The 20,121-nt window shown below is 42.6% G+C and overlaps 5 protein-coding genes across 5 annotated transcripts; 2 read left to right on the forward strand and 3 right to left on the reverse strand.

Moving 5' to 3' along the window:
• Window positions 1-1,320: 1,320 nt before the first annotated feature.
• On the forward strand, window positions 1,321-3,910 carry C922_03714 (hypothetical protein; the record flags this gene model as incomplete). Its single annotated transcript, XM_008819303.1, has 11 exons — window positions 1,321-1,332; window positions 1,580-1,672; window positions 1,877-1,933; window positions 2,075-2,165; window positions 2,395-2,444; window positions 2,618-2,666; window positions 2,837-2,941; window positions 3,083-3,164; window positions 3,353-3,483; window positions 3,671-3,703; window positions 3,852-3,910. 11 exons carry the CDS (start codon window positions 1,321-1,323, stop codon window positions 3,908-3,910), a joined length of 762 nt encoding a protein of 253 aa, XP_008817525.1.
• A 345-nt stretch (window positions 3,911-4,255) lies between these two features.
• Window positions 4,256-5,795, reverse strand: C922_03715 (hypothetical protein; the record flags this gene model as incomplete). Its single annotated transcript, XM_008819304.1, has 3 exons — window positions 4,256-4,348; window positions 4,502-4,788; window positions 5,003-5,795. 3 exons carry the CDS (start codon window positions 5,793-5,795, stop codon window positions 4,256-4,258), a joined length of 1,173 nt encoding a protein of 390 aa, XP_008817526.1.
• Window positions 5,796-7,889: 2,094 nt separating this feature from the next.
• Window positions 7,890-9,359, reverse strand: C922_03716 (hypothetical protein; the record flags this gene model as incomplete). Its single annotated transcript, XM_008819305.1, has 1 exon — window positions 7,890-9,359. One exon carries the CDS (start codon window positions 9,357-9,359, stop codon window positions 7,890-7,892), a length of 1,470 nt encoding a protein of 489 aa, XP_008817527.1.
• Window positions 9,360-11,754: 2,395 nt separating this feature from the next.
• Window positions 11,755-16,089, forward strand: C922_03717 (hypothetical protein; the record flags this gene model as incomplete). Its single annotated transcript, XM_008819306.1, has 6 exons — window positions 11,755-11,800; window positions 11,937-11,995; window positions 12,147-12,323; window positions 12,567-12,609; window positions 12,813-15,518; window positions 15,707-16,089. The coding sequence occupies 6 exons, from the start codon at window positions 11,755-11,757 to the stop codon at window positions 16,087-16,089; spliced, it is 3,414 nt and encodes a 1,137-aa protein (XP_008817528.1).
• A 945-nt stretch (window positions 16,090-17,034) lies between these two features.
• On the reverse strand, window positions 17,035-19,102 carry C922_03718 (hypothetical protein; the record flags this gene model as incomplete). Its single annotated transcript, XM_008819307.1, has 2 exons — window positions 17,035-17,620; window positions 17,787-19,102. The coding sequence occupies 2 exons, from the start codon at window positions 19,100-19,102 to the stop codon at window positions 17,035-17,037; spliced, it is 1,902 nt and encodes a 633-aa protein (XP_008817529.1).
• Between the last annotated feature and the right edge of the window lie 1,019 nt (window positions 19,103-20,121).

Consider the following 20,121-nt stretch of genomic DNA (forward strand, 5'->3'; position numbering starts at 1 on the left):
CGTTTGGCGTCTTCTCGAAAGAGGAAATAGTTCCAGGAAAGACCTAACAACTTATTGTTATGTATGCATAAAACGCGAACCCTTTTATTGACAACGTTTTACGAATAGAAAGATGAATTACCGAACTCGTGGTGTCACCTTAACGCCTGAGGAGATACCATTTAAACGAACTTTCACGCATCGTCACTTTGGGATGTTCCCAGTCCCTTTTTTCAAAATAATGACCTTATTTACCCAACCGGGATGCAGCATAAGTGTGTACAAAGGAGAAAAAAGGAAATAAAAGGAGAAAAAAAAAAGGCAAACAGTTTGGTAAATAAATGCGCATATGTGCTACAACCTCGAAGGTGTGTTTTACTCCAAAGCAGTTCTCCTTGGAGCTTTCCCCTCCCAAAAGTTGTGCCCCTCCTTTTGCGAAAAACGCCTATGGAGTAAAATCTTTTAACGTTAAAATGTCCGTTCGGGATAATCGAATATGTCCCAATGTTTTATCCTCCCCAGCGATATTAAACATCGCCAAAATGATGGCAACGGTAGAAATGCTCGCAAACGTGGTGACAAAAATAAGAAAAAAAAGCTATTTTATCCAATTTGGCCACATAGAAGAGGCTGCTAACGGGGGTAATGTGTTACTACGGATCTGTTGGCATACCGCATGTGGGGAGGTTCATTTCTTGGGGACTAAAATGAAGAAGAAGACAAAAAAGAACATACGTGCATATGTACATATATTCATGTGCACCCCCTCCCATCTTGTCGTTAACCATGCCCTACAACAGGAACAACAATTTCCACAATAAATGCAGCGACGTGAGGGCAGCTAATTTTTGAAAAGGCAAATCTGCCGCTTCTTTGCTTTCCCCCTTGGGCGCAGCAAATCGTTCAGATATGCTTCACCTACGAACTGCAAAGGCGGACATGTCGCAACTTGTGCGGTAACTCGACGTAAGCGCGTGGGTTATTGCTCCGACTATGCACCGCTAACAATGGGCAAAAAAAATAAGCACATGAAAATATGAAAAGCGCTGCTTTTGTGCTGACGTAAATCCGGCACAGGGACGTAACGTACGTGCATAAGTAAATAAATATACATAATATGTATATACGTATACAGGACACCAAAAAGTAAAGGTTTATATATTTTTTTCCAAGTTCATTGGTATTGTGTTGAATTTCACAATTTTTACGTTGATTGGCCTCGTCCTGCTTTTTAACCAAACAAGGGTTAATGCCCCATTTTTATTTCTGCCCATTTTGGAATAACACCTGGTTCGGCAGATAACGACTCATGTTCATCTCGACAGAAAGGATAATTCAAGAATGGATTCAGCGGTAAGGGAACCTGCCACGAACGATTTGGGAGTTTACTGCATTTGTGTGGATACGTATGAGATTGTACTTGGTGCCGTCCCCACAAGATGATAAACACATACAAAAAAGCAACTGTAGTGTGGTTGGTCCATTGTGTCTGTTTCCTTCCCCCTCCTCCCTGGTCTCGTTAAGCCGCACATGTCTGAGTGACAAGGGGGAAGCACTAAACGCGTGCCCACGATTTAATTATTTTTTTTTCCGCCTGTAGAAAATTCACTTAGAAATAAATGCAGGGAAGTGTATTTATGATGGCAAGACTGTGAAGCCCGATAACCGAAAGGGCAAACTTGTCCTTTATAAGGTAAAAGAAAAATGGATTCACGCCTTTCAACAACATGCTGCAGTGATCTTCATCAATTACGGCGAGCAGTGATAGAAGTGACGTTTGGGAACCCTACCTCCTCCCGTTTGTTAATTTGTGCTTCTATTCGTTTCCAAATTTGACTATTTTTTCTTCCCCCCCTTAACTGGCAAACTATTCCTATTGTGAAAAAATGAAAAACAGATATGCGACAATCTGTACAACTTCCAATGGATCAACAGGGAAAATAACAAAGTTGAGGTATTCATTTAGAGGCGAAAAGAGATGACCCCAAATAATGCAGACACTTTTTACTTGAACGTGTTGAGCGACCCAACAGACTCTACCACCTCCCACAAGATGATGCTAATCGTATGTGTCTCCCCATCTCATTACATTTAGGACAATTTGATTTTAACCAAAAGTATATCCCTCGAAAGAGTTGAGCAGTGCAGAACTGGGCGCGTGTATATCCTGAGGAACAAATTGCGAGGTAAGACAAAATTAGAATATACCCAAATACGTTACCCTTTCAAATGGGAGAAGAGACCGAACGCATCGTTGCGCCTTGGCCCTCTTAAGGTGAAGGGATGATAGGGAGAAAAACAAAGAAATCGCTAAATATATAACAATTGAACCGTCCAAACGACTGGGTGCCTTTCTATGGGGTTATCATCACACACATATAAATTTATGCCTCTTTTTTTGTCTTCCCCTCCCAGGAGAGGTTTCCTTTTATTGGATGCAAGACTATGATGATTCGAAGGATGAAGTAAGTTAAAGCATTTATTTTGGGGGTAGAAGGAAGGATTATCTTTTTTTTTTCATGGCCCAATTGGTACAGTTGGTCAGTATCCCAGTTGGCTGACTACCCCTATCTTGCCGCATATGGGCATCCCCTTCACACCATGGACTTCATTTTTGAATATCACCCCCATCGCGCAGGTGTTCGTCAATAAATTCAACTCCATCATAGCAAACGATTTGTCCAAAGGTGAGGCCTGCGCTGTGGTTGGGCTGCTGTATCGCTTCCGACGTTTGTTGTGAATGGGGGGAGAGGCATTCACAATTGTGCAGCTCTAAGAAGGCTTATATACATAACTAGTAACGCACCTGTGACATGTCCCTTCCTTTTTCGCTCCCTTTTATCTCACCCCAATGCAGATATTGGGAGCAAAAGGAGATATAACCCAAATGACTACTCGTCTGGGTTGTCCGACTTGCTATTTGCGCACAACAGAAATTTGCAGGGCCCTGACTCGAAGAAGTGTGAGCCATTACGAATGGCAAAGAAAAATGCTTCAGATGTTTTCCCATTTTGTTCCTTTAATTAGTATACCTCCACTTGTACACTAGTGTCTGAAATGAAAAATGACACTTCTCTTTTTTTTTTTTTTTTCCAATTGGTAGCGGTCTCCTTTAAGGACTTCTTTGTGAGCGAAAATTTTTCTAAACTGCTTGAGAAACCGGAAGCCTACGAGGAACTGAAAATGTTATAAGCCACCAGAAGCAGAGAAATAAAGACGCGAACGATTTGCATATGTGTGTGGTTTATATGCCCATTTGTACCGACGATGCGACCAATGGATGAGCCTCTCCGCCGCTGCCACTTTGGTCCAATTCGAACCATAACCCTGCATATTCTCATCTGGGGAACACCTCTTTTCGAAACACGCGCAGGCACATGCCGTCTGGGTATCAGAACAAGTACGACATCATGGACTTAATAAATAGCAGAGCTTTGAATCCCAATTTGAAGTCGCTCGACATGTCCCTGCCGTCTCACCTGAATTTCATCTTAATGTCCCTGAGTGAGTGGCATGTCCACATGATCGTATGAGCGCATAATTAACTATGCGCACATTTGTCTATGCCACCGGCGGGGCGTGCCCTTGTCGTGTCGCTACCACGTTTCCTTCATTTTTATTCTTTCATTTTTTCATTTCTTCATTTTATTATTTTATTTTTTTTTTCTTTCTCCACCACTCTTCCCCCAAGACTTACCCCCACCAGAAGGCAATATCAGCGACCGTAAGGAAAAACACAGAAGACAGCGCAGCTGTTTTACGTTTCCATTTTGAGAATCGTTTTGTGATCACCTCTTCTGTGCCTGCGCCCTTCTTGTCGTAGCCCTCATATGATGCGTTTCCTTTTCCTTCCCTTCTTTGCAAAATTGCAGCAATGGAGTACTTAGTTGAAGCGTTGGAAAATAAATATAAAAAGGAACAAAACAACTGATGTGTGTAGCAGCTTTGCGTGCAGACAGAGTGATAAGCGTCTTCGTGTGTATTTCCCAGAACTGTGCATGAAGAACAAAAACATGGCATTTGGGGGAACCCTCAAGGAGGGGCAATATGCGAAAAAAGAGAAAAAAGCAGAGTAAATCGCAGCAAAATTGACAGCAACGAAATAACAAGAAGGGGGGGGTTAAAGGGGAGAAAATTAAAAAGTCAAATTTGTGCATCGCTAACGTGCCACATGTGTGCAGCGGTAGGGTGTTAAATGTGCCTTCCGCTCATGTGCCATATGTGCGCAGACAAGACGAAGGCGCCGCAGTGGCCGAACTGGCCACACCTCTTCACATCACTTGGATAACAAATGAGATATCAAACCAATAAAGTACAGCAGAGATGAAAATAGGATTCCTTTGGACGTGTTGCTCTCTTCGAAGTCTTTCTGTAAAGTGGGGAAAAAGGAAAAATGCGCAAATGGGAATAAGTGTATACAGGGAGGAGAAATAATTTACAGACACATATGCGTGGTTAATTGCAAACCGTGGCGGTTCATTTTTTTTTTTTCTTTTTTTTTTCCTCCCATGTGCGCATTTACACAACTTGCGCTTTCGGCTAATCGAACCTCCTCGGTGTTTTTCTCCATAACGCTATCCGTGTACAATCTGGACCAGTCGAAACGACGGCAGAGAGCCTTTTTGGGAATTTTCAGGTCCACGTCCTCTGTGCTTGTTTCGACCACGTTATATAGTAGCCTGTAAAAGAGATCATTCTTGTCGCACTTCTTGTCATACGTTTCGTCATCCTCCAGTTCGTCAATGTTGGCCATGTCGCTGTAGGGGTCCTTTTCCCTCCAGGAGAAGTTGTTCGCCTTGCTCACTTTGCCTGCAGGGGGGGGTGAGAAGAATGGAAATGGACACAGGGGAAAAACGACGAAAAGGAGGGAAGACAACCAAAAGAGGGGGAAACGACGAAAAGATGGAGAAACAACAAAACGAGAAAGGTACTCATTGAAGTAACCGCATTCTCGACAATCATCAAATTTGCACACACGCGCCTGTTCATCGCGTCGGGGCGCTCGCGTGATGTCCCTCCTTACCATCGACCAAACGGGCACAGAAGATTACGGCGTCGTCCATGTTCTTTATAGTTTTATGGCTGTTCTCAAAGACATATTCGCAAAAGGTGGACAGGTAGAGATCCGTGTCTTCATCGATGAAGTAAACATCGACCAGGAGGATGGCATTCATCACAAGGGGGACTAGCACCCTCAGAGAATGGATCCTCTCGAAAGGCGTGTAGTGACAGAAAATGGGAGGGAACGATAGGAAGTGAGTACTCTCGGGACTAAATCGGAAAACTAGCTCCATGCAAAAGTTCAGACCAATGTACAAACAAATTAAGATTCGATACTTCTCATTGTCTTTTCCATAGGTATAGAGAAAACCAAAGATAAATGAAATGGCAAATTGAAATATCGCTATGATGATAATTTCCACGTAAAAAAAATTGGTAATTTCGCTTCCAGCAAAATCACCAAATCTGTCATATATGTATTTTTTTTTTTCATTTGATAAAATTTCGTATGCTTCCCTTATTCTCGTAAATCGCTCGAATGAATCTGCTTCTTTGTTTTTGTCCGGATGGTACACTCGGGATAACCTTCTGAAGGCCTGCTGAATCTCTGTCCTTGATGCATATGACTTTATCTGCAGAACTTCGTACAAATTTTGGTTCGATTTTCTCAGTTCGTATATTCCCACACAGAAGAGGAGCATCAGCGCGATGTACACTCCGTATTCTCGCTTGCCCTTGTTCCATGACCTATTCTGCCCTATTAGCCACTTGGTCAGTGGCGCGATGATGATCATATGGATGATTATCTCCTCCATTTTCGGGTGAGCGAGCCGCGCTCGTTCTTTGGTTGAGGAGCGTCACGCAGAGGTACCACAGTCCTGAGGTGCTGCGCTGTTGCGGCTATACGTCAAAAAGTTGCTACTCCGCAATGCTGAAATGAAGCAATGGGGCAATATCGCAATACTACAATACCGCTACACCGCTTGGGAGCTAAACAGAGGCGAGCACTTCCGACGGGGGGGGAGACGAATGAGTAGGTCGAAATGCGCATCCACTTGGGGACCAAACGCGGAGCATACTAATAACGAAACGCAGGGTGCCGGAAAAACAGGGCGACAAAAATCCGACAACTCGATTGGTGCAAAAAGTATGCATCAATGTGTTTTTCTATTTCGCGAATCCGCGCAGCTAGGCCAATAGCTTACACAAACATGTATACACAAAGCGCGTATAATCCTACACAAGGATAACCCTACACGGGCGTAACGCTACACACGTCTGTAAGTCTTCTACGTGGAAAAGTCTTCTTCACTAAGAATTTATCACAGGACGCACATCATTTTAGGCAAACCTCTCACGCTCGTATGTTGCTATACGTACTACAGCGCCGGAGATGGTACTACGAAGCCAGAGGAGTGTAAAGGGGGTGCAGGGGAAATATGCAACTAGGCGTTCGCCGAGGTGGCCGCCTGCTGATCGTGTGTACGGCATACCAAACGAACACTACAGAAGGGGTAGCTAGCCGCAGGTGGCCCTAATAGGAATTCTTATGGAGATCCAATTGGGGCCCTGGAAAGCTGGTTCTGCGAGAGCGGCCACGCAAGCGTCGAGCGCAAAGGGCCAGCAAAAAGAGTTCGCGCAAAAAGTACGGGCATACTGTCCATACAAATATTTTCACGTATGCTCATATAACAATACTCTCTCTCCATAGCATATGGCGAAACATCAATTCTGTGAGTAAAACAAAAAAAAAAAAAGAAAGTCGAAAAAAAAAAAAAGGATATTGCAAAAATATTGCAGTAGATAACAAGCTACATAAATGTAAATCATACAGCCAAAATTACAACTTTAAAAATTGACAAATGTTAACTGCAAATTTGATTAATCTCTCTTTCGCTCCCATTCGCTCTGCTTATTTTTATTCAAAAGAAGTGTGGAGAAAAATGAGAAAAAAAAAACAAAACGCCACATTTGTGTAACGCAATGTCATCGCAAAAACACCTATCAGATGGAACGAACAGATTAACGGATACGCAAAATGTGAGGATGCAAAATAGGAGAAAGCAAAATGCAAGGAAGAAAAAAATGCGTTAAGCAGCCCTCCCGCTCGATTTCTTCATGTCAGAAAGCGCCAAGTGAACGATGCGCAAGTAAAAGGTAAAATGTGAATCGTGAAACGTAAATCGTTAAGGCGTTATAATACATGTGCATACGTGCGGACGATTACGCGGCATCATGGAAGGGTTTCCAGAAAGCTTGCGCTTCTCCCGCAGTCAGTAACAGTGCGTGTTGCATCACATTTTCGCGGAGGAGAAAAGGCGAAATGGTGAAATGGCGACGTGTCGAACAGCCGACATGGCGACATGTATTCTTTTTTAAAATTAAAGCAAGGTGAAATGCTTTGACAATGGAGGTGGAAGCAGATGGGTCGAAAAAACTACGGCATAGTAGATGATGCAACGGGAAAGAAAAGCTTGCCAAAGGGTAGCAACCAGGTAGGTGAAACTGTAAGGCTGTTTTGAGGAACCCCCGTGACGCCTTTCCCTTCCAAAATGTGCAAACTTTTTTTCAAAATTGTTCAGATTGATTTCAAACCGCGCGCGCACTGACATAAAAGAAAAAGGTGTCATTTCCATCTTTCAAATACCATTTTGGGAGCCATTTTCTGCAGAACGTTTTTAATACAAACGGGAGCAGCGTGGTTGTAGTTACTATGTACGGTGATCGAAGAAAAAAATAAATAAATAAAGGAACTAATAGGTTGCCATTTCGCAACGCGTGAAGAGGGCAATTATACACGAAAAAACGTGGTGAAAAAAATTATCTTCGTAATGACAAAACTAGGAAGAAGAAAGAGAATACGTGTGGAGGACACAGTTTAACCGCCTTTTTTTTTCTGCCACTGCACACTACTGATATCGAATGCTAATTTTGCTTTTGCGAAGCTGAATGCGCCGACGGATAATCTCCCGTATGGATAGGTTTTTCTCAGTCGTGTCGCCAATCCCAGCATTGTAGTTGCTCCACACATTGCCCAAGTTGGCGTAGTAGTCCATGGGGTATATCTCTCTATATGTAACTGCCTGCAAAAAAACATACGCTTCATAACTATTTAAGAGAGGTTTCGAGTTGTAATTGCCCCAGTCGATGGATAACCTTGGGCAGCCGATTTGTATAAAAACATCGACATTTTTGAATAAAGCTAATTTTTCATTAAATATTTCGGACAATAAAAGGATAAAAAAGAAAATATTTTTTTGTTTGACAAGATTTAAAATGTTTTGTAAAATGTTGACATTTCCCTGTCTTCCCAAAGTACTTAAAATAATGCACACACTTTTGCAGTTGGAGCATTTTTTTATTTCATTTTTTCGTATTTCGTGAAAAAGGCTGTAGTTATATTTTTCCGTCGTCATTATTTTGTTAAATGGATTGTATCGGTAAAAGGAAAAATCGGGGTTGTGTATCATCAAGCTTTCCAAATGAAACCTCCCATCTGCTATGAAGACAATTTTGACTTGATTTTTCTGTAAAAATCGTCTGCACTCGTTCATGATGAATGCTTCACTGTGATGATTGTCATTGTTATCCTTTGGGGGGATAGCTCCAGAGGGGTATTTCTCCGCTTGTGCTGCCTCGCCTGATGAGCGGTGATTTTGACTGGACTCCTCCTTCTCCACAACCCCCCTCCCCCCTTCTGCTTCCCTCACAAGGTGCTCATAGAGAAAGCGATACAAATTGGGGGAAGTGCACCCGAGTACCTCTCCCTTGGTCAGGGGAAGCACTTGTGGGATGGGCAGAAAAAGGTCAAAATGATTTTCTTTCTTTAAAATGCTATGCACATTGTGTACAAGGCAGGAAAATTGTATTGTGCCAAGGAGTAAAACAATGTCACTTTTGTTGAAATTCTTTTTTATCGTCTCCACCAGATGGGAAGTGTTTAATTTTATATCCACGAATACGTAAATACATCGTATTCTTGTCACAGTCAAAGGAACCAAACAGGAATGTCCATAATGAATGATCAAATCACAGTTGAGCTTCTCTCCTGTGTAATCATCAATGCAACATCCACCATAGGTGACATCTCCCAGGATAATAACGTCTTCCACACAGTCACAAAAAAAGTATAAAATCTCCGAAATATACAATCCCCAAATTAGCAATCCCTCGGGTAACTGCAGCACGATGTTCTTAAATTTTTCCCTTAGGATAATGTCAATGCATTTGTATATTTCGAAATTGTAATTTTCTGGGAAGCTCTTTTTTATAGCCTTTTGCAGCAGCTCATTGTTCAATATAAATTTCGGGATGGCACAGTGGATTTTCTTCTTCTCCTTCTCTTCAAAAGATTTGTTTTTCTCGCTAATTTGGTTCATCTTTTTTGTATAGCCGGAGAAAATTTCTACGCGCGGAGTAAGAACTTTCACGAGGCAGCCTCCTCAAATGGGATTAAATTGCCCCTTATATTTATGTGATACATATGCGCATGGGTTACACTACTTCGGCATGCCTACGAAGTCGCCATATCTAATATGGAGAATACCACTGTTGCTCTTTCCCATTTGCGGCGATGCGTCCTCCCGGTAGTCACAGCAGAGACGTGACTGCGGTTACCACGTGTTCGTACGTGGGTCAGGTCATCATATCAGCATTCGCATCATAAGGAAAGAACTCCCACTCGGAGGGGAAAACGAAAAAATGAACATAAAAAAAAATATTTTTTCCTTCTTCTATTTAGCGGTTCGTCCAGAGGGTAAAAAAAAAAAAAAGAGAAAAAAACTTCTTCCTTTTTCCCGTTGCATAAAAGAGACCTTCCAACAACCTGCTTTCTTCTTCGCAATTTTGCCCTGCCCTACCGGTAGAGGGGCATGCAGACGAATGAACATCTAGTTGCAGCTTTATCCGCCTATGTACATGCATGCACCCACTTGCGCGCGTAGTTGCAAGGCGGAAACTTCTTGACCCCTCCCTTTCTAGTGAAGTTATTTCTCCCCATAGGAAGCACACCATGTGAGGGTTCGTTCTTCTCTCCTCAACATAATAACATCGTTACGTGATAACCACGTCGTAGTTTTTCTCCCCCACTCCATTTAGCCATTTCCTTCTTCATCCCCCTCCCCGAACTATTGTTATTCGCGTCAGTTGTGTTTCTTATCTGGTCGTAAAACCTTCACATTTCGCTGCGCAAGGGGAATTTTTTTTTTTTTACATAATGACATTTCCGTAATGGTTGTTCCAAATTAGAGTTATTCCTACCACATCGAAGTGGTTGCGTTGGAGTAGGGTTCTGCACGACAGGGTAGTGTCCCCTGGTGTGTCCGTTGTTTGGTCAGTTGCTTGGCCAATCGTGTGGTCAATTGTGAGATAATTCCTGGTTAGTCCCTCCCAAGCGTTTCCATTCCGGTGTGCGAAACTCTGCCCTGCCACATTCCCACCGCCTCTTATGTGTAAAGAACACTCATTGCGGCGAAATCGCCCATCGCGCATGCTCAATTTTTTAAGATATAACTCGAATGGCACGAAAAAAAATTAAAGAATGCGAAATAAAGTTCGTCGTAAGGGGGGAAACCCTCAAGCGGTTATTCTCGCGGCGCGAATGTAACCTACCAGGGCACTTTAACAAAGCACCTTTCAAAACTGCTTAACCCTAGTGGGCACCAAAAAAAAAAAAAAAAATTTCACCCGTGCAATGTTTGGCGGCAACCTTAGGCACCCTTCTCAGTTTTGTACGTTACCAAGAGGCTATTTTTCTAATTTCGCACCATGTGTGAAAAAAAATTTACATGAAATGCAGTGAAATAGAACGAAATAGAACGGAATAGAACGAAATGGAAAGGAATAGAACGAAATGGAACAACGAACAACTAAATGGGACCAAATAGAACAACGCAGAACAAAGAAAACCAAAATAGAGTGAAACAAAAAGCAATGAAACAAAAAGAAGGCAGCGATTGAATCGTGACTCCACGTCTGTTAACAGCAACCGCTGGCGCAGAGAAACCAAAAAGCAATCGAGCCCCACGCCTAGGCCTAATTCCCAATGGATAACAACAAACTTGCCCATTCTCCCGGAGATCCCAACCTGAACGCGTAACTGAAAATATTTTCTAATGTTTATCTGTCCTTTCGAAATTTAGGAACTCCACAGGGAACACATTTTCCCACTTCACCACGTGGCTATTTTGCTAGTTTTCCACTTGGCTATTTTGCTAATTTTCCACTTAGCCATTTTGCTAATTTTCCACTTTTTTTTCAAGCGGTTCGTGTGCATACGAGAGACATCAGTTAGGTGGTGCCCCGTCATGTTTCGCCAAAAAGAATGGAAACCTTTTTCTCTTGGCCAGAGGTTAGTGCATCTGCGGTTGCGTAGGAATATGTCCAAGAATGAGAAAAAAAGGTGTTTTTCCAATCCATGTCGGAGAAGCTGCACTCTTCTTATTCCCTAATTTTATGCCTCTTTTATGCTTTCCCCCCCCTCCATGTGCACCCACTGAAGAACCCCTCGAAGACACCATAGGCCGCGCATACATTGACAATCTACACATAGCAGAAAGAGTCAAAGGGAAAATAATCACCGAGCGTAAGGAAAAACAGCAAATGGCATTTTTTTAAACAATGGACACATGGTTCATGCATATCATGGGTGCACATGACACCATGCGGCATACAATGTGCCAACGATCGTGCCAACCGAAACGGTGGGTAAATTCATCCCCACTCCATGAACTCTTGTCCCCCTGAGTAGAGTTCCACTTGGTTGTTTTCCTATACATGCAAATACTGAAGGGAAAGAAGGCGCAAAGCAAACTTAACCGAGGTTAAACGGAAAAGAAAGAAAATGACATTTTGGTGGGATGCCCTATTCAAACCTTTTCTTGCGCGTGTTGAAAAATATGGGCACCATATTTTGTCAGCATATTTCTTCATTTTTTTTCTTTTTTTTCCCATTTCAGGCATCGATGAGAAAATCGAAAAGGCCATTTCCGCGGCGATGGAGTTATATACCTTGATAGTAATCTCCTCAAAAAAAGGAAAAGTGGACGGAGCAAAAGATTCATGTGCAACGTTGTGTATGTGTGTCGACACATGCATGACGAAAGTTTCTGCCCCCCTTTGGTGCACCGGTTCATTGCTACTCCCCTTTTTACTTCTCACCCCTACAGGAGAAGCAGAGCGAGAATAAGAACAAAAAGTATCTGCAGAAAATATGCTCCATTTGCGACACGCTGTCTCATTTGTTAATGAGATACAACGAGGACATCGTGGCTGAGCTGTGGCAGGAGGAACTACCCACGCCCAGGGATGGTGACATTGGCGGGGCTTCTGCCGAGGACACGCTGGTTCGTGAAAAAAAGCTGAAAAAAAAGGATAAGCAGAAAAAACAAACTGATTGTTGTGCCACTACACAGAGTGCATGCACAAGTGACAGTCGCGATAAGTTCTGCGAACGAGCGGCAAGGATGCCACTCCAGATTAGTTTATTTTATTTTATCCTTTTTTTTTTTTTTTCTATGTATGTCCATGTGAATGACTTCATTTTATTATTATTATTTTATTTTTTTTTTCCATTCCGATGAGGATAGACCGAAGATGAAGAACCCCGTAAAGAGAAGCAGCCACTTACAGGTGTAAATTTGAGAAGGACTAAGAGTGTTTATCATTGGGGAGCTAGCTAGAAGGGTTGCCAAAACATCCTTTGTAGAAGTTCTCCGTCCAGAAGGGGGGACAAAACCGGCATGAGTGGTCTTGACCTGAGCGTTTGAACATTCGATATTGTGGCACTGTTTGACTGATATATTTCTCCCCCTGTGCCCACCTCTCTGCTTCAGAAAGGGAGCCTCAACGTGAAGAAACGAGTGGACCACTGGATGGCACACAATATAGGGAAGGTGAAAAAAACGTGAAAGCAGCAAAAGACGAAGGTCCACATTTGGAACGCTTCCCCCATAGCGACATTTTAGAAGACGATTTTTCAACGCGAAACTGCATCCGATGTCTGTACGCGGCTGATGAATTGAACGAGACAGAATACTTCGACCCACATAGGAAGATTAAGCCATTCCGATTTTTCCAATTAGGAGATAGAAATTTGGCATTGCAAAATAGAAAAAAATTGAGGAAAAAATTTAACCGCATTTGTCGGAGTAAATCATACTTATTAAGACAAAGAGGAAGCAATACCTCCTCTGCAGATGGGTCCCTCTCGAAGGGAGGAATGAACAATTTAAGTGATTTGAAACGTATCCTTTTAGGGATAAATAGAACGGTCACCACCTTTGGCACCGATAACAATGGCAATATAAATGCCACCATTGAGTTCTTTACACCATATGGAGGGAGGGAGAAAAATATTATCCACATGAATGAGTATGATTATTTCTTCTGCAGCAGCAGTGACGAGTCAGAAGTGCAGGACAGCACAGACGGACAGCCACAGGACGGCAAAACCCAGAAAAAGAACCCCCTTTTCAACAGAAATAACGTCTTCTACGTAGGAAATAAAAAAAAAGTCATACTGAATAGGAAAAAAAAAGAAAAAATAATTTTCCAAATGGATCCCAATGGTATCTTAACAAAGGACATTTTCATAAAAGGGAAAAACAATGAAAACGTTTTAAAAAAATCGTTTAAGGAAAACGAGTGGTCAGATGATCATGTCGACTTCTCCTACATGAATGAACAGAAAAAAAAAGAGAAAATTGTCATCACGAAAAGGACAGACGGGATGTGCAAACGTCTATTCCGGGACCACGAGCTGAATGGCAAACAAGAATTTTTCGACTTTTACAGAAGAGCCATCTTCAACATTAGAGAAGTTCATCTCTACGACGATGCGGAGGCCATGGCGTTTCGCATTCTCAAACGAAACCAAATAGGGGACCAAAAAAACGGCGAAGAAGCAAATCTTGGGAAAAAGGAGAAAAAATGTAAAGGCGCAGAGAGAGGCAAGGTTGGCGGAAGCAATCGCACCCCCGTCCACACCAATGAATGGTCTCTAGGAAAGGAAAAACGCTGCCCCGGGAGTAGCAAAGAAAATTCCATGGAGAGCATCTTTTCCAAGCTGAAAAGGAGAAAGGAAAGATACCTCAAAGCTATCTACCTGTGCAGTGATAAGGAGACGGGTCCGATTAGGAAATCGCAAAATTTGAGACGGATCAAAATGCACCTTAATGGGGGGGAGGGGAAGAAACAGCCAATGGGGAAGAGGCTCACGGGGAAGGTACCCCTCGCCGAAAGGGTGAAAGCAGTCCATCCGTTCCCCCCGCAGATGGATTCTCCCCTATGGGAAAGCCAAATCGGAAAAATAAAGAAGACCAGAAGGCTGCGCAAAGCGGGGGCCGATGCGCCGCTTCGAAAGTGTACTGGCTCATTTGAGAAGAAGTCCCAAATGGACAAAGGCGAAAAAGTGAATAGGGGTGAAACATCCAAATTGGCTGAGAAGCCCAAAAGGGGTGAAAAATTCAAAATGAATACACACCCCCTACGCGGCCGCTTCACCGAGCAGGAGAGGCACCCAGAGGATGACTCACCCAAGGAAGACAACACCATTAAGCTAGGTGACGACAACATGAATCTAGCTTACGACAACATGAGGCTAGGTCACAACACCATGATCTATAACAAAAACGAAAATGGATATATGAACCTATACAAAGAAGTAAAAAAAGGCAGCGGAGCTAACGAAGCGGTGACCGTTGGAACGTACTCACTGGGCAGGCTGGCATCCATTATAGAGAAGAGTCACGCGGAGGCAGATATTCCTAAGAACCCTAGTCACCAAAAAACGAACAAGAAAATTGAAGAATTTGTCTTTAATGAAAATTTAAAAGATATCAGCATTACGTCGCATAATGTGAGTCGAAAGAGTTCCAAAAATTGTATTAAGTATCATCTGTCCCAGGGGGAGATCGCTCAGGAGGAAAACAGCCACATTTTGAACGAGCTAAATGAATGTAGAGAAGCCTCTGGAGAGGGATCACACGGACCAGAAAAGGTCCAACCCAATAGGTACTCAAACTGCAATGAAGCGGATGTCATAAAGTCAATCTCAACAATGTCCAGTAAGGAAGACACCAAGCTGGATGGGGAAAGCAGACCCATAAATATGCCATCTTTCAGATTAGCTAACAGTCCTTATGCTACAACTCATAATAATATTTTCAGAAAGAGTTCCACTTCGTTTGGTGAACTGGCTAAGAGTCCCTCCAGGGACATCTCAAAAAATTCTTTAGGGAATTTGCGGGACTATGTCAGGCGTCAACTAAGCGACTCGCAGAGCGATGAGATGAGCCATCAGCTGCGTCACCAACTGAGCAGCGAAAGGAGCCACCAGATGAGCATCGGATTAAAATCAGACCCTGAGGAATCAGAGGAAGAACAAAACATCGCCAACGCAGCTGCGGTTTCAGTGAGGAGGGAGGGCGATTTCCCGAAAGGAGGGTTGCAAGAAGTGAATGGATCCTTGGAGGGAGAAAAGAAGAAAAGGCAACAGTATCTCAGCAGGGGGTTCCAGGCCTACGCTCACATAGTGTTATGTAAGGTGCACGAAAAGTAGACGCGTTGCGTCATGAGGGGAACAGAGCAGCGTCCTACAGCCATGTACAACAGCAACCTACTACAACAGCGTACTACAGCAGTGGACCCAGTGAGGGTGCACAAACAGCCGTGAACCTACCAGCACCGCTTCAACCCCACGCCCTTCTCCTCATTTCCCCCTTTTCAGCTGAATCGAACGTCATCACGAGAAATTGCACCGTGTCCTTTGACTATGCGTCTAAAAGAGTCTGTATAGCAAGAAACAGAAAAGTGTTTAATATCGATGTGGATAAATTGTATGTACAGGAGATACCCACTTATGAAGTTGGCCTAGGTGTGGTCGAATTGGTACTTTCAGAGAGGAGGTCCCGGGTGCTGCTACTAGAGTCTCGCGATCTCGTGGGGTTACAGAACTTGGGTGATGAAATTGGCTGGATCAGCACCCCGAATGGTAAGGAACAGCAAAGGACGGTGATCCAGGCGAGTCGTGAATCGGATGTTCCATGGGATAGTCCACCCCTAAAGCTTAATACACTGTGGGGAAGAGGCACTATAAAAAGGCGTCTTTAGTACATCCGGGAGCGTTCTAAAAGGACGTTTTCTCATCATCTGCAGCTTAATCGAGTCGTTCGTTTAGGTTCCTATTTGCAATGCACAGACAGGCATATTGTTTTTTTTTTAAACCAGAGGATCACCCCCTTACTCACCTTTTTTCCCTTTTACAATTCTTCGAAAGCTCGTTTAGGTTTGCACCCGTGGGGCACCTCGTTGGACACGCGAACGGTAAGAATGGAAAACCACGTCATGAGGGTGTGCCCCGTAACACGTTTTAATAGCTGTTCCATGTGAAATTGTCTCCGTTTCGCTGCTCCGTTTCCACTGCTCTGCTTTGCTCCTCTGTTTTGCGGCTCCGCTTGGCTGCCCCGTTTCGCTATGGCGCTTGAGTCGTTTTCTTCTTTTGCAGACCGCGCCACAGGATATGGAGGGAGGAAAAAAAGACATAACATACAAGCTGAATAACCGTAGTAAGGAAAGCTCTATGGGGTGGCCTTAGCTCACAAGGCGAACCTTTAGGAGCTTCCAAAGAAAAAAAAAAAAAAGGCCTCTTATTATGGTGCACCAGTTCGTTCACATCACGGCGATTATTTCCCCCCCCGCTCACTTCTTTTTTTTTTTTTTCCTTTTTTTCCTTTTCTTCTCCTTCTTAGTCACAAAAAGCAAGATAAGTTTCTTCGACAAAATAAAGTTGAACAATTTTTTGGGGAAGAAAAGATGACGCGCAAATTGGTGCATAATGTATCCCTTTTCCCACCTAATGGGGAGATGAAAAAATGGCCAAACAAATATTCCACACGCGGATTATTCATTCGTCTGTTGCTGCATTGTCACGCAGAAATGGTGGAGACCACGTCCCTCAACGATTATCACCCAAATGGTACTTCCCACCCTTCTCAGGAGGCAACACAGGGAATTTTACACCCCCCACTTGAGCGTAATATTTTTTATGTCCATAATTTATTCCACGTGACAGAAATGATCGGCTACAATACTTATAACGTCCTCCACCAATTTTAGGAGGCAACTAATATGATAGTGTCTGTCTCCATGGTATGTTGGGGCATATGGCCCCTTTTTCTCTGCGTCTATTTTTGCAAGAATTTGCTCCAAAAGGGTAACAAAATTGGTAATATTTTTTTTTACTTGAATTAATTTTTTTGAATAATTTTTTCTATTGTCCCTTGTTTGTCGGTTTAGTATCTTCTTTAAAATCTTTTTTTCATTGGTTAAATGTGTGTAAATTGTGAAGAAGTTGATTTGCTCTTTTTGCAATTTTTTTAAATTTTTTAACTCGTCTGTCAGTTTATTTTTGTGTGCTAAATTCCTCGTTTGTCCCTCATTTCTTTCTTTCTCCCGACCTCTCATTTGTTTCATTATTTCGCCCGATATTGCAGGGGCCATGTCCCTCGCATTAGTCATCATCCTCGCGCTGTTTTTTTTGTCATCTCCTTCCATTATGTAGCTTCTGAGGTTTATCTCCTTTCTGCAATTTTTACACGGGCGGGTTGGCACGTTTGGCTCTTCATCTTCATCAATGCGGTGGCTTCGGTTGGGAATGATTAAGGGGGGAAGGAGACAATGATTTTGCGTAGCGGCTGTAATGATGCGCAGCATTGCTTAAATAGACCGACGCCGATGCGTGGTTAAAAGAGTAGCCTGAAAAATGTGCCTCTTAAGAACGCACTTCCACTTCACAGTGCAGTATATACCTCCTGGCCGCGCCATGGGGAACTCTCCCTTGAGGCCTTTTCCGGAGGAAGAGACAAACATGTTCGAGGTTTTCCCTTCTCAATTTGGATCCATAATATTTAAGCTGCTCATTTAGGTAATTCTGCATTTTTCTGTCAAGAGATGCACATTCTTGAACAGAATCGATAGTGTATTTCGGATCAGAGTATTGTATATTCCCTTTATTGACACATATTCGCACGTGAGGGTTTCCTTTTTGTCTCTTATGCTTCGACATTATATCGTAATCTACCGCTACCTCTTTTGATTCTTCTTTTTTCTCATTATGTTGATCCGCATGTCGCTCATGATTGACCCTATTTTTGTAGTTCTTCATTACTAACGCTCTGTAGTTAACTTTTTTTTTTCCCCCTCCTCTGGGCATTATTCCTTTGAGTAAATCGCCTAAAGGGGAAGTGGAATCGTCATTTAGTTCTTCCTCCACTGGTACTTGCGACATTTTGTCTATTTTATTCTTCCCACTTATCCTTAAGCGTAACTTTCCTCTGGCAAATTTGCTCCTTTGGGTTGTTAGGAGGATATTTCCCTGTTCGTTCGCTTTACTGGAACTGTAGGGTGACATCCCTTGGTCTATGCATTTTCGGGAAATGTTCATCTGGTTTTTACTAATCCAGAACGATCTTCCATTATTCCCATTGCGTTTCTCCCCTCTTCCAACTTTTACACAAGTGGTGTGTTCAGCATTGTGCGGATCATCGTTCTTACTATTCCCATGGAAGCTGCACGAAATGGTTGCCTTCTCATCTAGGTTTTTTTCCCTGGCTGTTGTTAATTCTGCAGTGTCTGGATTAATCCCCCTGGCGTCGTAGTTCCTCTTGTTGTGGTACGCAAAGGGGGTTTCCATGTTAACACTATAGGTGCTACCATCACGTGTGTGTGGTGCACTATCCATATTTGATATAACGTGGCTGAAATAAAAACCTTTATGTGGATTTTTTTTTCTTTTTTTAAAAGTTTTTAATTTTCCATAAATTGGGATGGACCCCTTTTCCCGGCATAAGAACTCCCCAGCTGTACTGTCGATATATGTATGCACCTTTTTAGACGTGCCCTTAAAAAGTATACCGGTCTGCTTCTTTTTACTACCGTCTGCGAAGAATCTTGATTTGCACATGTCCTGTTTTGTTCGTCTGTGTAGCAACTTTTCCTCTGTATATTGTGACCCATCTGTGAGTTCGTCCCAGCTACTTTTGAGATGACACTTTGTTTTGTCAAATTCTTCTTCTAGATCTTCCTTTGTTACTTTTGGTCCGTTATAAAATGGTTTGTGATTCATCTTGCAGTGATCCTTTTTGTCGCGTTTGTGCAGACAGCTTAATTCTGCCTTCTTTCGCTGTTTGGCATGGAAAACGTGGCCACTTGCTAATATGCTTTTTTTTTTTCACCAGCTTATGTTGCTCCTTTTTTTTTCCTTCTTTTCTTTTTTCAGTTTGGTGTTGGACAGGAGGCACATTTGGCTTTCCCCTTTTCAGATTTTTCTTCTTTTTTTTTGCACCACGCAAAAGAAGTATAGCACTTCGTGAGCTAACGAAGCCGTTCGCTTTTCCTACATGGAAAGAATAATGCTACTACAGGAACTTCATCACAGTTTCGTTTACTCAATGTGTGCTCCCTCAGTTGGACGTTCTTCACTTGCAGAGAATACACAGAAGGAACGTACAAGTGGCACGAAGCAACTACAATTCGGTTGAGCGAAAAAGGATATAAAAACACACATATATCTTCACATTTAATTGATAAAATAAGGTGAATCCACAATTAAGGACTGCCCAAAGAAGATAAGAAATGTGCAGAAAAAAAAAAAAAAGAACCAACATAAGGTGGTGAAAAAAAAAAAATGAGGCGAAACGGACAAAATGACACTGGCAAATTTTTTCACATTTTGTATCTTCCACAGTAGGACACAACGTAAACCGATTTAAAAAAAAAAAAAAAAAACACTCCAGGATAAGTGGAGTCAATCCCATCTTTCCCTTTCCATTTGACGCCTTTTAAAAATTCTAACACGTTGCATATTTCTGCGTATGGAAAAGCAGATGGGAATGAATATTCCCTTGGTGGGTATTTCTGTTTTTGTGACAAGTAAATTTAGAAGCTGCTTTGCCGATCCCTCTCGCTTAATTCCACGGCGGTGATCTCAGAACGCCCAACTTCATAATGACAACATAGAGGCCCCACTCTTAGTTACCCACGAGAAGTGGAAGTCATTCCCCCTCCTTGTCATGACAACATGAATGTAAGGTTTGCGCTTTTGTAAAATCCTCACTTTTTTATTTTTTTTCAAATTGTGGAAAA

Source organism: Plasmodium inui (genome assembly GCF_000524495.1).
Source record: "Plasmodium inui San Antonio 1 unplaced genomic scaffold supercont1.16, whole genome shotgun sequence".
NCBI classification, from domain to species: Eukaryota; Apicomplexa; class Aconoidasida; order Haemosporida; family Plasmodiidae; genus Plasmodium; species Plasmodium inui.